This window comes from Trachymyrmex cornetzi, unplaced genomic scaffold, assembly GCF_001594075.2.
Source record: "Trachymyrmex cornetzi isolate Tcor2-1 unplaced genomic scaffold, Tcor1.1 scaffold227, whole genome shotgun sequence".
Classification (NCBI taxonomy): domain Eukaryota; kingdom Metazoa; phylum Arthropoda; class Insecta; order Hymenoptera; family Formicidae; genus Trachymyrmex; species Trachymyrmex cornetzi.
In genome coordinates this window covers 19405-35706 of record NW_017296923.1, presented here as the reverse complement: position 1 = coordinate 35706, position 16302 = coordinate 19405, and the positions used below count along the sequence as shown (strand labels likewise).

General features: G+C 30.0%; 1 protein-coding gene and 1 non-coding gene across 2 annotated transcripts in view; one reads left to right on the top strand and one right to left on the bottom strand.

Moving 5' to 3' along the window:
* The window catches only part of mus301 (mutagen-sensitive 301), a 5159-nt gene extending 1897 nt beyond the window's left edge, over positions 1-3262 (top strand). Inside the window, exons 5-16 of the mRNA XM_018506606.1 lie at positions 166-265; positions 505-701; positions 779-924; positions 1113-1347; positions 1423-1563; positions 1640-2051; positions 2126-2283; positions 2352-2447; positions 2519-2692; positions 2799-2830; positions 2898-3032; positions 3109-3262. Of these exons, the coding sequence (XP_018362108.1) occupies positions 166-265; positions 505-701; positions 779-924; positions 1113-1347; positions 1423-1563; positions 1640-2051; positions 2126-2283; positions 2352-2447; positions 2519-2692; positions 2799-2830; positions 2898-2949 (1743 nt within the window). The 3' untranslated portion in view covers positions 2950-3032; positions 3109-3262. The remainder of the gene's footprint in view (positions 1-165; positions 266-504; positions 702-778; positions 925-1112; positions 1348-1422; positions 1564-1639; positions 2052-2125; positions 2284-2351; positions 2448-2518; positions 2693-2798; positions 2831-2897; positions 3033-3108) is intronic.
* An 11049-nt stretch (positions 3263-14311) lies between these two features.
* Positions 14312-14384, bottom strand: TRNAS-GGA (transfer RNA serine (anticodon GGA)). Its single transcript has one exon. It is a non-coding gene; the product is annotated as a tRNA-Ser (tRNA).
* Positions 14385-16302: the final 1918 nt, after the last annotated feature.

Sequence of the window (16302 nt, the reverse complement as noted above, 5' to 3'; positions counted from 1 at the left end):
AAAGAAAAAAAGTAACGCAGTTACTAGTAAAGTTACCAAAAAAGTAACTTGTAACTGTAACTTCGTTACAAGTAACGAGTTACTTCCATTCCCTGAATATTAATAACTAATTATCGCAGTTACATATTATACAGGTTGTATTGTAATGCAGAAAAACTATTTTAGATTGGTATTATAGTTGTTGATGAATTACATCTGCTTGGAGAATCTGGAGGAAGAGGAGCCACGTTAGAAGGGCTTCTCACTAAAATAATGTTCTTCAGTGGTAATTACAGACATTTAAGTGAAATTATTCAGGAATTTGATTGTGTATCACAACTTAGTCGAAAATTACAAAAATGAGCGAATTTATTAAAATATTTATAATATTCCATTGACCAACACCTTTAATGAATTTGCTCTCTTTTGTTATTTTCATTAAGTATGATACACAATAAAATCCTAGGAAATACAAATATTTTCTAAAAATTTCTCGCTTTTTAATGAAATATCTATTTTTTGTAGATATAATACGCTTAATTGGGATGAGCGCAACGATAGGTAATTTAAAAGAAATCGCGCAATTTCTTAATGCTGATACATACTCTCAAAACTTTCGACCAGTTAAAATAACAGAATATGTAAAATGTGGAAATGATATGTGGGTAATTAACTTGAATAATGAAGAATTATTGGTAGATATGAGCACCAATGATTACAAGGTGATATAATCAAGTTTGACTTTACAAGATCTTTGCATAAAAGATAATGTCAGCTAATATAATTTTATTATATCAAGTACTCAGATGATGTAGCAATACTTGATCCAGACAGAATTGGAGGTTTGATAATGGAAGTGGTGCCAAATGATTCCTGCCTTATATTCTGCTCAAGTCGTAAAAACTGTGAGAATCTGGCTTTATTATTAACCAAAATTTTATCTAAGTAAGACTTTATCATGTTTATTTTAAATTTTTCTTAGTAAGTTGTATTAACTTAAGTAGCAAGGTGACGTTTTAATGATGTATCTTATTGACGTTAAGGACATTATTACAATATTCTTTACTTCTTTGACACCTTGTAAGTTAGAAAATATATAGCATATTACAAATATCCAAATTTAATTATTTTAGGGATTTATATAATTACAAAGTAAATGAAAAGATAACCTTGTTAAATGCGCTTAAGACTGAAGAAGGATTATGCCCCATTTTGAAAAAAACTATCAAACTTGGCATAGCCTATCATCATTCTGGTCTTACGTCTGAAGAACGGCGCTTAATAGAAGATGCTTTTAGAGAAAGTATTCTATGTGTAATATGTTGCACGTCGACTTTAGCGGCTGGTGTCAATTTGCCAGCAAGGAGGGTAATTAAATCATTAATACAATAATAATGTATGGCTAATATTATTACAGCTGTTAATAATATTGTCTTTTATTAGGTAATACTACGTAGTCCTTACGTTGGTAATCAGTTTTTAAATTTAAGTAGATACAAACAAATGATTGGTCGAGCAGGTCGCGCTGGTATGGGAGTTTTAGGAGAAAGTATACTTATCTGTAAAAAGTCCGAGATCAGTAAAGTAAGAATTTGTAAAATAGACTAAAACTAAAGTATAATTAATTATTTTAAAAGCTAAAACATAACTTACATTACAGATCAAAGATCTCTTGACTTCTCAAATGGACGACTCGCTGAGCAGTTTATACATTGAAAACAACAAGGGATTGAACAATTTGATTCTAAGTGCAATACAATTAAACATAGCGTCAACTAGGTCTGAATTGCATAAATTAACAACTGCAACATTACTCAATATTCAACAAAATAGAATAGGCGTTAATCTAAAGACAATAACAGATGAAACAATAACAACATTATTAAAATGTGGTATAATAAAAGTAAAGAGCAAAGATAGTAATACTGGTAATCCTAATGTAACTGTTGTCATTCCATCTCAAGCATCAACATGTAAGAAGAATTTGTCAGTTAAAAAGGGAGTAAAAACAGTCACGTTTACAAGTGAAACTGAGTTTCAGCTTTGTGATTTGGGACAAGCTGCAATGAAAGGTAACAAGTTTTTATTCATTTCTGATATATTCAAACATGTATTTCATAATATACTTCATAAAGATTCATTGCAGGGCCGATTGATTTAAAAACTGCGTATACATTGTATGAGGATTTAAAAACAGCTCAGAAGCATTTAATATTAATTGATAATCTACATCTTCTATATCTTGTCACACCTTATGATAGTATATCTCAAATTACTCCCACCGGCAGTATTTACTATGATGTGGTAATATTATCTGTGTTTTTATATATCAATATTGTAAGTATTGCCATAAATGTTTCATATTGTTCAAGATAATGGAGTTAACTGAAAGTCAAATGCAAGTTGCTAGACTTCTTGGAATAACAGAAGCTGCGGCCAATAAAATACGTGATGGTATAATACCTAAGGTCAGTTTATTATCAGATAAGTGAAATTATACTTAAATGCACTATTTTATTTAGAATTTAATTTTATATAGTTTATCGAGAAGAGGGTAGTTCACAGATTTTATGTGACACTAATAGTACATGAATTATGGAATCATCATACAGTTTATTCTGTTGCTGAGAAATATCAAGTTAATAGAGGTATTATACAAAGTCTTTTAAACGCGGTTTCAATGTTTGCATCTTCTGTAGTCAGATTTTGCCAGGTAAATGAACGAGTTATTAGCCTAATAGCTATAATATCATGAGAGAATATAATATAATAGAAAAATATATCAATATTAAAAAATATATCAATCTTTTATATTATAGGAATTACCTGAGTTTTGGGCATTTACTGAAATGTTAAGTACATTCAGTAAAAGACTTTCTTATTTATATATATATATATATTTTATCATTCTTTATTAGGGTAGAGCTCGTCAGTTGTACAAAGCCGGTTATAAAACTTTACAATCCATAGCGAAAGCCAATCCTAAGGAAATAAAGGAAAATATTCCATATTTAAGTAATAAAATAGTCACGCAAATTATAGCTGCAGCAAAAGTAAGTCATATAATTTATATGAAAATATCTATATGAAAATATCTTTTACATTCTTTTTACTTATGATAAATTATAGCTTTTAATATTACAAAGAGCAGAAGATTTAAAAGATGAGTGTGAAGACATTTTGGATGGTATAGATATAAGTCAAATAGAAGTAGGGATGTAAATAAGATAAATTATTCAAATTATAAATATAAGTCAAATAGAAATAAGTATGTAGGTAAGATAAAATTATTCTAATAAGGCTGCGTTCAGTTTGGATGTAAGCTGCTACCTTTTTTCTGCATATAATGAATGATAAGGATAGAATGAAGTACGTCCAAACGCCAAACGCAACTAAATTGTTTAAAATTGTTCCTAAATGAGATTTATAAGTCTTAATTAATTTTTGAATATTTTTATTAATTATAGAGATTTGATTAGGTTAAATTATAAAATTTGGTATGTCAACCGTCGATACGAGTGCTAATGTACCGGTACTTATATGAAATGGGCATCCATATGATATAGATATCCGTACGATATGTGTTCAATCACTCGCGTGATCTGGGTACTCTTATGACGTAATTATTTTATTAAAAATATCAATTTTTATTCTTAAATGTACATAAAATTTATAATTGAAACGATAAAAACTGTGTAGACTTACATTGACAATAAATAAAATTGATTTAACTTTTTTTTCAAAATTTAAAGGTACTTCAAACTTTCAAGCAGTAGTGTATATATGTATATAAAAAATATATTGTACAATACGTTTTTAAATGTTTATGTAACATCAATTATATATAAGAAATAAGATCAATTATTTTTTATAAATTATACATACGTTTTATAATATATATTACACGATAAAACACAATATAAAATTATTATTATTATGACACCTTTTATTTCTTCTAATTGTAATTTGTGCCTAATGGAGCAATGTGTTTTAAAGAATAGCACATTGTTTAAGCAGGCACATAGAGTAATTATCCAAACAATATTTGATATAAACTTATTACTTTGAGGTAATGGTAATATCAACAAAGTATGGAACATTTTCATACAGAAGAACTTTTATTTTATGTAAAAAATGAAATATTGTTCAATATTATAAGAAAATGTTTTTTATACATGATTTTAGCACAGTTGAAGGAAGATTTTCCCTTTTTTCATGTTTATTGTGAATGTTTTACATTCTTGAAATTCATAAAATAAAACAAATCGTAAAATATCATGTGTACTTTTAATTTTAAAACCATAATGCAAAAACTGAGTTTTAAAACATCTTATATGTCCTCGTATCTGCTTTTGACTTCGGCTATTTTTCAAGATTCCACTAAGTTTATTGAATCAAAAGTAATTAATTTTCTACATTATTGCCATATCAATCAAGAATATAATCATTATTTATTTGTCTTTAAGAACCCTGTTTGCTTTTTTTATGTAATTCTTAAGATCAAGGGATCGATTCTGTATCTTAATATTGCTATAGCAATTGTGTTACTTATTTTAGATTAAATTATTGCTTTTTAACTACGAGATTTATATTTTACCGCATTGAGATGAACGGAGTGCATATTCTTTTTGCATGTTTTATTACTTTTCAAATCATACAACAATATACATTGTACCACAATATACAAAAACTATAATTAAGCGATCTGAAGAAAGAATGTTACACATAATTGCGAAATGTTGCGTCTAATGGCTTAGCTTGTGTAATTATGATTTGCGGTTTATAGAATTTAAATACTAACACTGAAGATAACCCGATAAAGAGATCAAAACGTTTGTTGAAATAAACATATTGTTACGTCCTACCCTCTGCAAGAATATAATTTTCTTTTTTTTGCGTATATTTTTGCTGTTTTTATCTTTTCATCTCGCGCTGAGTTATTTTTCGTATCTTACATTATCTATCTAAAGTATTTCTATTGTTTAATTGCGAATATTCCTAGCGGGAAACTTACTCGGTCGATGCGATTCTATCGACACCACCTGACGCGCGTATCGCGTAAGCCAATCGGTGCACCTGCGAGACGCGTGCCGCGTACCGATACGTCGCGACTAAATTCTAGGCAAGATAACTTCGTATGGAGTTAAGAAATCGTTTTCATATGCTATAACTGTCATGTCATTACTGTCCTACGCGAGATTTAGAGAAAATTAGTTTACTCTAAACGCCTCGACGCCTATAATCCTCCAAAGTAAGAATAAGTTATTGCGCACCAATCACGACCCGCGATGCGCGTGTCGCTCGTCGTTCCGAATTCTTAGCGGAACTTCAGCCGCTCTGGCCGAAAATGTTATTAATTTTGAAGTCTCGCACATTATGTTTTTATTAATTTACTATCTTTTGGCCATCGCGATTGCTTTAATTAACCTGAAATTGATCATTAAACGCAAATTAGTCGCATTAGCGAGCGCCGACTAACCGAGAGTCGGGGAAGGAGCAGCGCGGACCACGGAGAAGAATCCGAAGTTTAATTTACTAATAATTTTGAGATTCTATTAATTAACGCGAAATTAATTCGATTCCTCAACTTTAAATTAAATTAGCACCAACCATGCAGTCGAGTTTCAATTCGATATGACTAATATTTCTAGGTGAAAAGTCCTTTTCTCACATTTGCATGTACGCCCAATTCTGGGAAATTTACGCTCCCCCATACTCCCGACTCGCGAGCGTCACCGACTGGCACCTATATAAACAACTCTATTAATCTGGACCCCCACCATCGAAAATCAAGTTCGCAATAAATCAAAATTTTAGTGCTAATTAGATGCTAATTTAGTACCCTATTTCGAAATTTAGTGCTCAAACTGTTTAGCAGTAATTAAAAAAAATGGGGGGTCCAGCTAAATATTAAGCTGGACCCTCCCATAAAAAAAATATACAGGGCACGTATACAAAAAATAAGTACACAGGAAATTTAGTGCTAATTTAGTGCTCCAAAATAGAGCAAAAAAAAATTAAAATATAGCGTAAATATTCAAATATAGCATTAATTCCAATATTAGAGCGCGCCGCGCACTAAAGTTTGTTCCCGATCGTCAAATAATTAGGTGCTCGATTAATTATGGTATCAAAATAATCCTTAAACATTGTAGTATCAAAATATATACATATCTGAATTTAGTGCTCACCCTAAGTCAGTGAAAATAACTAATACGTCGCGAAAGAGCGCGCGCCGCGCATTAAAGTTTGTTTCACAATCGTCAAATAATTAGGTGCTCGATTGATTATGGTATCAAAATAATCCTTAGACATTATAGAATCGAAATATATACATATCTGAATTTAGTGCTCACCCTAAGTCAGTGAAAATAACTAGTACGTCGCGAAAGAGCGCGCGCCGCGCACTAAAGTTTGTTTCACAATCGTCAAATAATTAGGTGCTGGATTAATTATCAAAATAATCCTTAGACATTGTAGCATCGAAATGGTATCTGAATTTAGTGCTCACCCTAAGTCAGTGAAAATAATTATTACGTCGCAAAAAAGGGCGCGCCACGCTGTCGTGGCGCGTAAAAAGAATCCTTCGATTATCTCTTGCCGCGGCGCGCGGCAGTCTTTGACAAACGTCGCAACGGTCGCGGCGACATTCAAAAAAAATTTCCATTGGATAGGTGAATTATCCATGAGTTTTTATATTATAAATAGCCACATATGTAAATACGATTACAAAAACCATCACGCGTTCATAATAATATCATCGACTTTCCATGTCTCATCGAAAATGAGGTGAAGAGGGATTCCACCCACAAAAGTCAATCAGCGTAGCGCAGAGCACGCACGGATGTGATTCCGATGGTTTGCAAAGAGCACAAAATCGGAAATGTATATATTTTGATAATACGATGTCTAAGGATTATTTTAATACCAAAATTACGCGAACATCTAATTCTTTGACGATCGGATAACGAATTATAGAGCGCGGCGCGCGCTCTTCCGCGACGTATTAATTATTTTCAATGACTTAGAGTGAGCACTAAATTCAGATATGTACATATTTCGATACTGCAATGTGTAAGGATTATTTTGATACCATAATCAATTGAGCACCTAATTATTTGACGATTGTGAAACGAACTTTAGTGCGCGGCGCGCGCTCTTCCGCGACGTATTAGTTATTTTCACTGACTTATGGTAATTAATCTGTAGTGATTAATAATAACGAACTGATAAATTCGTTTGTAAATCAAGTGTGCGTGAAACGTTATAAGTGATATAATTAATGTGAAAGACAAAAATTTGCGTAAATGTGATGGTGATATAATTGATGTGAAAAATAAAAACTTATTCAATATCTTTATTTTTAGACCGTATATGTGAGAAACACAATCAATACTAGAAATTTAAAATGCCTATTACGGTCGAAACTGGATCTTCGTTGCTTTTTAAATAATTCAATCTTGAATTACTAATATACACTAATATATATCTTGAATTACTAATATACACTAATATATAATACTAATATATATGTACTTGCATATATACCATTGTGTAGTCTTTTTCAAACTGCGCGCCAAATTATTTTTCCGGACTAAATAAACGCAATTAAAACTACTCTAGTAATCGCGAATTAAATTGACAAGCAATTTAATAGTTTGAAGCATCATATTATAAAGATGTCAATATGTTGTGTTGTGTGACGTCACACTTCGACAATTTTGATTGGTCGCATGCGCGTGAGCATACCCTTATCCTTATACCATGCGTACGAGCGTCCTAAGCCATTAGACCACCGAGGCTTATTGTTATTTGGTGTGGATTTATGAGAATCTTGGAATTTACGGTCACGAAATTATCCTGCTTTTTTCCAACTCGGCTGCGGTAGAAGACATCTTTACAAGGTAGGAGAGAGAGAGAGAGAGAGGAGGGGAGGGAGGAAGATGAAATACGTGTACGTGCGCTTCATCGTGGCTGCGTTCCGTTTCGCGCATGATGCGCATGATGCATCTTTTATCCTTGTTATTCATCGAATGTTAAACAAGGGTAAATGATGCATTATGCACATCATACGTGAAACGGAACGCACCTCGTGTCACGCGTTTCACGCGTAGCAAGCAGCTGATCGGAACTGAGCGCCCGCGTCGGACGGTACGCCCCTGCCTACCTTCCGTACGCGACCCGTAATTCGCTCACTATTTTCGTTTATAATTCAAAAACTAAGCTACGCTAGAGTCCTAGATTTATCAGAAAGGCGCAACCGGCTTAAGTCAATATGACAAAGGTACTAAGGAGAGTACTAAACATGGCCGACATGCTATGAAACTGCCTTTAAACTATGTCAAACAAGATAAGACGTGTAGGATAATGTGAAATAGAATGTATAGGATAACATGAAATAGAAATATGTCACTAGTACTATAAATGGCTGCCAAGTCACGCAATTGGTTAGACTGCAACAGCGAATCAGAATGTATAACACCGGTTGCGCCTCTCTAATAAATCTAGGATTCTAAGCTATGCATAGAATTTTGGCAAAGGAAAAATTGTCTTAGAATTATGTCAGGAATATATCATTTTAAGGACAAATGTTTATTCTGAGACACTCTGTATACTTTATTTGCATATTGTGTATTTTATATTCAATTACTATTATTAATGAAATAATATAGGCACATATTATGAGCATATTTATTCATAAAATGTTAATAAAATAATTAAACTGCCAGAGAGCGCTGAGATTAACGTTCATCAGAATTCTGGTATTGTTATGTATTCTAAAGGTATTTTCTGTCTGTTAAATCCAGCTGAAAAATATTAAACAAATCTTTATAAGATAATATGCTATAATTCTTATAAGATAATATAGTCTACCAAACAATATTGCTGTAAAATCTCGAATCTTGTAATAACAACCAGAAAAGTTTGGTTTAACCAAAGTACATTTAATTATATACGTTAATTTCAAAACCATTTTTCTCATGCATTAGAAAGGTTTATTATATACCGATATTAAAATCATCAGAATGGACAAAGCTGCGCTGTAGAACTGAAAAAATATGCTTCCATTATATTTAATGAAAATATTTATGTTAAATTGAGAACAATTAATATAAAAGAATTTTGAATAATTAAATTAACAATGAAAAATATAAAAATGCGATTAATTGAGAATAATTTCAATATTATGTTGCCATTTAGATATTTATATAATTTACAAAATTGTACGTAGAAGTATTTATTGTGTATTATATGTGTACATTCCATTACGTATATGCTTATATTTTTAATTAATATTAGATGTACCTGGTGAACGAAATTATATCCAAAGTGGAAAAGTCCGAAGCCAAATTTTACCTCCCTTACTTTTATTTGCAACATAAATTGTAAAACCTAATTGAAATAAATAATTGAATAAACGTCAGTTATACACTACCTTTCATGAAAGTTCCAGACATTAGTATAAATTCTATCAAATGGCCATAAAATTAAGTTATTATTATAAAACATCAATTATATTGTTAGATACAAAAGGAGCAATCCAATTCCTTAAATTTATCTATCATGTTTCCATCATACTAGATTATCGAATTCAACAACAATCAATCTTTCAATCGTTTGCGAGCAAATTCGTATACTCAGTGAGGCATCGCACAACGCACGTATAATTTTTCTACAGTTATTTGATGTATAATATACTCGTTTATGACAACTAAAGAATGCTCAAACTAGCAGCCGAAGCATGTAACGTTATGACTATTGTTTTAATTTAAATTTAATTTAATTATAGTCGATTTCTATTTCAAAACATTTCTTAACTTTTTATTAGTGCAAACTTTATAACCGACTCTTATATGAACTTTCCATTATTTTTATTTTTAATTTTGACATCAAGAGTTCTTGTATTGTTTAATTTACCCTTAAGTTAAATAATATTTCGTTATTTTTAACTTTAATATGTGTCAAAATCAATCAATTTTTCAGTTTCAAATTGTAAAAAGCGTCCATATTAATAAGTAAATTTGAGACAAATTTAATATTAAACTAAATAACACTGATTGCAAAAATTTTAATAAATTATTATCAATTTTACGTGTTAAAATGCATAGTGTTTATCTTATACATAGAATGTTGATAGTGTAATCGATAAATTTCAAATGTTCGCTTTCGGTATATAAAATAAAAAATAATTTATAAAACTTTTTCTAATCTATATATCCTTAGCTATAATGTTAGTATGTGCACAAGTGTCCTAAAATATATAAAAATATAATACAATTGCTGTTTTATAATGACTTAATTTTATTGCACAATCGTTGGATAAAATTTATGCAAGTGTCCAAATTTCCATGAGCGCTAATAAAATTGCACATAGAATAGTTAAGTTCTTATGTAACATTTCATCGTAATTATTTACCTGTTCACGTAAGTCCTCATCGAGATTATAAATGGATAATTTGTGAAGAATTGTTACTGTCTCGTTTATCTGAAATTGTTTTTATACAATTCGAATTGTAATAAAACTGAAAATTTTACACCCAATAAATAAGGTTGCGTCATTTCGAAGAAAACTTCGATATGTATAAATTTATTGCTGCGAAATTGATGCTTGTGGTTATTATTCTAGTTATAAATAATTAGTAATGTTTTAATTCTACTATACCTTATGGTAAATAGTTTGACATATGTAGTTTAATATGAGAAAGAACGCGCTTCTCAAAATAAATAAAAAATATATACGAATAAGATCGTAAAGTAATTTATGTGTGAATATCATTACATGTTCATTTTGAACTGCAAGGATTAAATATGTGATGACATAGGCGCCCATATTGTGTAAAAAGTTACATAGCATTAGTAGTAACATTTGTACGTTGAATATTTTATTTAGTTTGCGTGATATAAGGCATAGTTGTAGGTGAACATGTCTATAAATAAATTATAATTATTATAATTAATCAAACCATAAAGGCACATACGAGAAGTACTAACAATAAGCAAAATATATTTTTAGTCTCGAATTTGATTTAAACTATATTTATAACTTGTAATCGGTTCAAAATGTGCAATTATTTCAATATATTGCAACGTATTGTGTGCAACATTTTATACAAAATATTAAAATTACAATATTGTTGCAATATTTCTAATAAACTATTTTAATTTCAATATTGCAGCAATTTTTGTAATATTACGCACTGTTGAAATATTGTTGCAATATTGCAGCAATATTTCGTGCTGTAAGGGAGGTCCATACATGTTCGTATATCCTTTTTTCTTTAATAAAATTATTTTTTAGTGTAATAAAAATAATAATAATGCAAAAACGTCAAAAATAATTAAAGGGATAATTTTTGCATTGTTAGTTTAAAAAAAATCAAGTTTAGAGAAATGTGAATGTTTACATTAGGGGACCCTCTTGACCTTGACATGCGTTGTCAAGATTATGACTTTGAATAACCTCCAGTAAGTTTTAGCCGTCGATCGTTATTCGTTAAAAAGTTATTAACAAAAAAGTTTGAAAAATAATGCCTCTTTTCTACTATATAAAACAGAAATTTAGCAGGGGTCAAGGTGGGGTGGAACTTGTTTCGCGTGGAAAGTCGTGCGCTCCTTAGCAGGATGGAGGTGGAATTCCCTTTACGTGGAAAGCCATTACGTAAATAAGGAAGAATATAGAATAGTTTTTAATGTTACATATAACAGAAATAAGATGTTATTTTTTTTATTAATAACTTTTTAATGAATAAGGATCGACGGATAAAACTAGTTGAAAGTCTCTCAGGGTCATGACCTTGACAACATATGTAAAGGTGAAAGTCATTGGGAAAGGGCTCCCTTAATGTAAATAATTACCAAATGTAAAAAAAATTATTTATATACAATTATGTATAATTTTATGTATAATTTTATATGAGTAAGTTTTTTTGTATTTCCCCAAACTTGATCTTTTTTAAAAACAAATGGTACGAAAATTATCCTTTAAATTATTCTTAATGTTTTCATTATTATTATTATTTCTGTTACATCAAAAAGAAATTTTACAAAAGAAAGAAGGATGTGTGAGCATGTATGTATCGTATATATTTCATATATAATTATGTATGTTCATAAATATTTATTTATGTTTATGTACTATATATCATACGTAGGTTTGAAATAACTTATTACAGCATGATAGCCGCAATGTTTCTGCGGAAATAATACATTTTTTATGCAATATTATCGTTTGTTGTTTTGTAATATTAAGTAGGTAATATGTATACCTATGTGCCCTATGTACCAACTATCCCAGATTTCTCTTTTACAATATCTCGTAAATTATTAATTTTTTTATATCTCTACCTTAATATTTTTGTATGCAGAATGATTAGAAGAATTATAGTGTAAAAAATCATATAATTCTATTTAAAAAAGCGAAAATGACCATTATATCCTTTTGCTGTCTCTATCTAGAAAAAATTAACGTAACCAAAGTATGTTCCTCGCTCTGAACCGTTCAACTTTCAAAAACATTTTTTTTTAATTTTTTATACTTTTTGAGATATTATACGATGAGGCACACTGTATACATATATGCGCTTGTACATGTATAAACAGTTTTAAAAAATTACATAATAATCCATATATATTGTTTGCAATTCTTAACTCCCGTCATCCGTTGACGCACTAAGATACATCTGTTTTGTGTTCTATCTGTATTATTTTCGAAAAGATCAGAACAGAATACTTGTAAACGATTATTGACTTGATGAAATCTGGAGCTCGTGTATCTGAATATTGAAAGAAAAAGATTTAATTATAATTTCTTTTATTAAAAATAAGATACATGCATTATGGAGATATATTTTAATTGCGTTATTAATAAATGATCAGAGTCAGACTAAATAAAACTTTTATTACTTGTTTTTTATGTTTTATTATATTTTATATAATGTTTCCAGAATTTTTTATTAACTTTTTAGTATTGCATTTTCTTATTGGCAACTATTTTTATCAACATAAGAAAATGTGATACTAAAAAATTCTGAAAGAAGTCTCAGAACTCTATGAGAAGAAAACAAACTATTTTTATTCATGTTTTTCTTAAAATTGATAGTGCTTGAGTAAAAAATTATTGAAAACCAATATTCGACAATTTTTAGTAATTAACATCTTGTTAACTATTGCAAAAATTGCAAAATAATAAAGGACTCTTCGACTCAGTTTAGTTCGCTGTATCAGCGCACAAAATATTTGGCGATCATTCTGGGACACTCTGTATACTGACCTAAGGATAGTTCCCCAAATCAGAGCACTTAAGATAATTACAAATTGTGGATATTGCAACAGAAATATTTTATAAATTACGAAATTTATTGGTATGACAGACCCTAGAAACAAGGCATAAATACTTGATGCCATGGAAAAAAAAATGTATACAATATATCCAATTATTATTCGAATTATCCAGTTACGCAGTCGTTGGTATTCTTTTGGCGCATCGAGTGCTTCCAATGTGTCGTCTACTACGGAAAGTTCATGCAAGCATATTTTCAATTCCTAAAAAAGAATCAGGATTGGGTAAGTTAATGTTTTTTTTTAATTCAATAAAGTTAAAGTTAATGGCTTTACAAAATTAACAAATCTAAGTTAAAAATTGAAGGAATAAAAAATGAATTTAACGAAAGTTAAGTTAATATTGAATTAGCTTAAGTTAAAAAAAGTTAATTTTGAAAAAAATTATTTTTAAGGTCAAAATGTCCTAATTTTTCTTAAAATGAGATTAAATAACTATACACACACACACACAACACACACACACACACACACACACACAATATAGATTATTAAATAAATTAAATTTTTAATTTTTTTCAAATATGATAACATATAACCAATACTAAGATTTTATTCAGACCGACAGGAAATTAAATACTAAGTTTAAGCATATTCGGGCCTATGACGGTCAAAGCTAGATCTTTTTTGCCTAAATAATTCCCAGTGAATTATCTATATCCTATATATGTACATGCATATCATATTTTTAACCAATATAATAAGATTTTATTCGGACCGACAAGAAATAAACACTAAGTCTAAGCATACCATAAAAATTATGTCTAAGACATTTTGTCGAAAAATGAATAGTTTCGGAAATAATTGTTTGCTTCCATACTTTTTCCCCACCCTGTATGTACATGCATATATATTATATTTTTGTAGTTATTCAAACTGCGCGCCGAAATTTTTCCGGACTTTCTAACGCAATTAAACTACTGCAATAATATCACAAGTTAAATTAAATTGACAATGTGCTGAAAACCTTAAATAAATTTATTGCGAAAAATATTACCTCGGCCGGGACTTGAACCCGGATCTCTTGTATTCCATACGAGCGTCCTAAGCCATTAGACCACCGAGGCCTTAGTAATATTCTTCGCAATAATCAGTATATGTAAGAACAATAACATATTATAATATCATATTTTTGTAGTTATTCAAACTGCGCCCCGAAATTTTTCTACTACAACAAAAATATGATATATATGATATAGGATATAGGATATAGATAATTCACTGGGAATTATTTAGGCAAAAAAGATCTTATATAAGCTTTGACTGTCATAGGCCCGAATATGCTTATACTTATAATAGTATTTAATAACATATAACGATATAACTATATAAGTTATATAACTTTAAAAAAACAGCCAGCATAGAGAAGATGTAAGATTAGTGATTACATTTAAAAAAATTACATTTTAAGTTAAAAATAAACTATCAATAAGACAACATATCGACAATGACAAAATATTAAATAATAACAAAACTCATAATTCCTTAGAATTACATACATTGCAGAATCACGTGTGAAAATTAATAATAATAATTGACCTTTCTGATTATTAGTTCTTATTAAATTAGAAATAATTATTACAGTTCCTCCAGCATCCCTTAAAGCGCATGAGCGTTAATGGTTTCGGCACACCAGCGCGATTTGCGACTTGCAAATAGCCAGATAGATTTTTAGGTTTTTACTTTTTAATAAACCTTAAACTATAAGAAATGGAATATTCTCCTCACATTCGACTGTAATTGGTCAATTTCTTATAACTTAAGGCTTAAAACATCTATTGTAAATCCGGACTAAAGCATAAGATTATGCCTTATAGCATAAGGCATAATTCAATCAGAGGGCTGTATTAGCATCTTAAGAAATTACTTAAGATGGTCTTAAAATATGAATGGATTACGAATATACGCTCTTAGTCTTATTATATTTTATTACTTTTCTAAAACATTTAAAAAAGTTAAAAAAATTTTCAACTTAAAAAAAAGTAAAAAAGTTAACTTTTAAAAAAAACTTAGTTAAGTTAAAATTTAATGCACTTATAATTAACTAAGTTAAGTTAAATGTTATTAACTTTAAAACATTTTTTTTCAACTTTTAACGTTTTAACTAGTCACTACCCAATATTGAAAAAATTATATTGATCGATTGTGTCATAAAAAAAATTGTTACGACTTTAAATTTGAATAAAAATTGTTATTGCCCAGGGCGAATCCAGACATTTATTAAGGGGGGGAGGGGCACTGACAGATTTATGCATTTTTAGATAGACTTTTGGATTGACGGGCTTCTGAAACATCATGTGCCTATTCTAACGAACGAGTAACAAAAAAAAGGGGAAAGTTTAATTATTTTACATCATTCTCGTGTATCTTTACGTCCTTATTACTTATTATTAAATTTGCGCGCTGCAAGCAAAATTTTTTTAAGGTCAGATACGAAAAGATAGTCTACTTGAATTATCATTAATATTCCATTGAAAAAATACTATGTATTAGGTGTTAAACTTAATTCCTGTCGCTCGCTACTAGAGGGTGCTGGCTCCAACGCTGGCGAGTTTCGACGATGAAGTGATATGTCTTTTGTAGTCATCGCTGAAAGTGATTCAATCCTCACAGATTAGATTTCTCGACGCCAAAGAGATTTTCCAATCGATTGAAAATTAATCGCGATAAGCTGTTTTTCCGACATGTGCTTCTTCATTACTTCAACCTCAAGAAAACCGCAGCTGAAGCGCATCGCTTATTATCCGAAGTGTATGGTGATCAAACTCCATCGGAAAGAACATGTAGAGTTTGGTTTGAACGCTTCCGAAATGGTGATTTTGATGTGAGAGACAAAGAATGTCCAGGACAGCCGAAAAAATTTGAAGATGTCGAGCTGCAAGAATTGCTTGATGAGAATCCAGCTCAAACGCTTTTAGAGTTGTCGAAACAGTTAAATGTTACTCCAAAGGCCGATTGAGTGACGAATTGATGCAAAAAAGATCA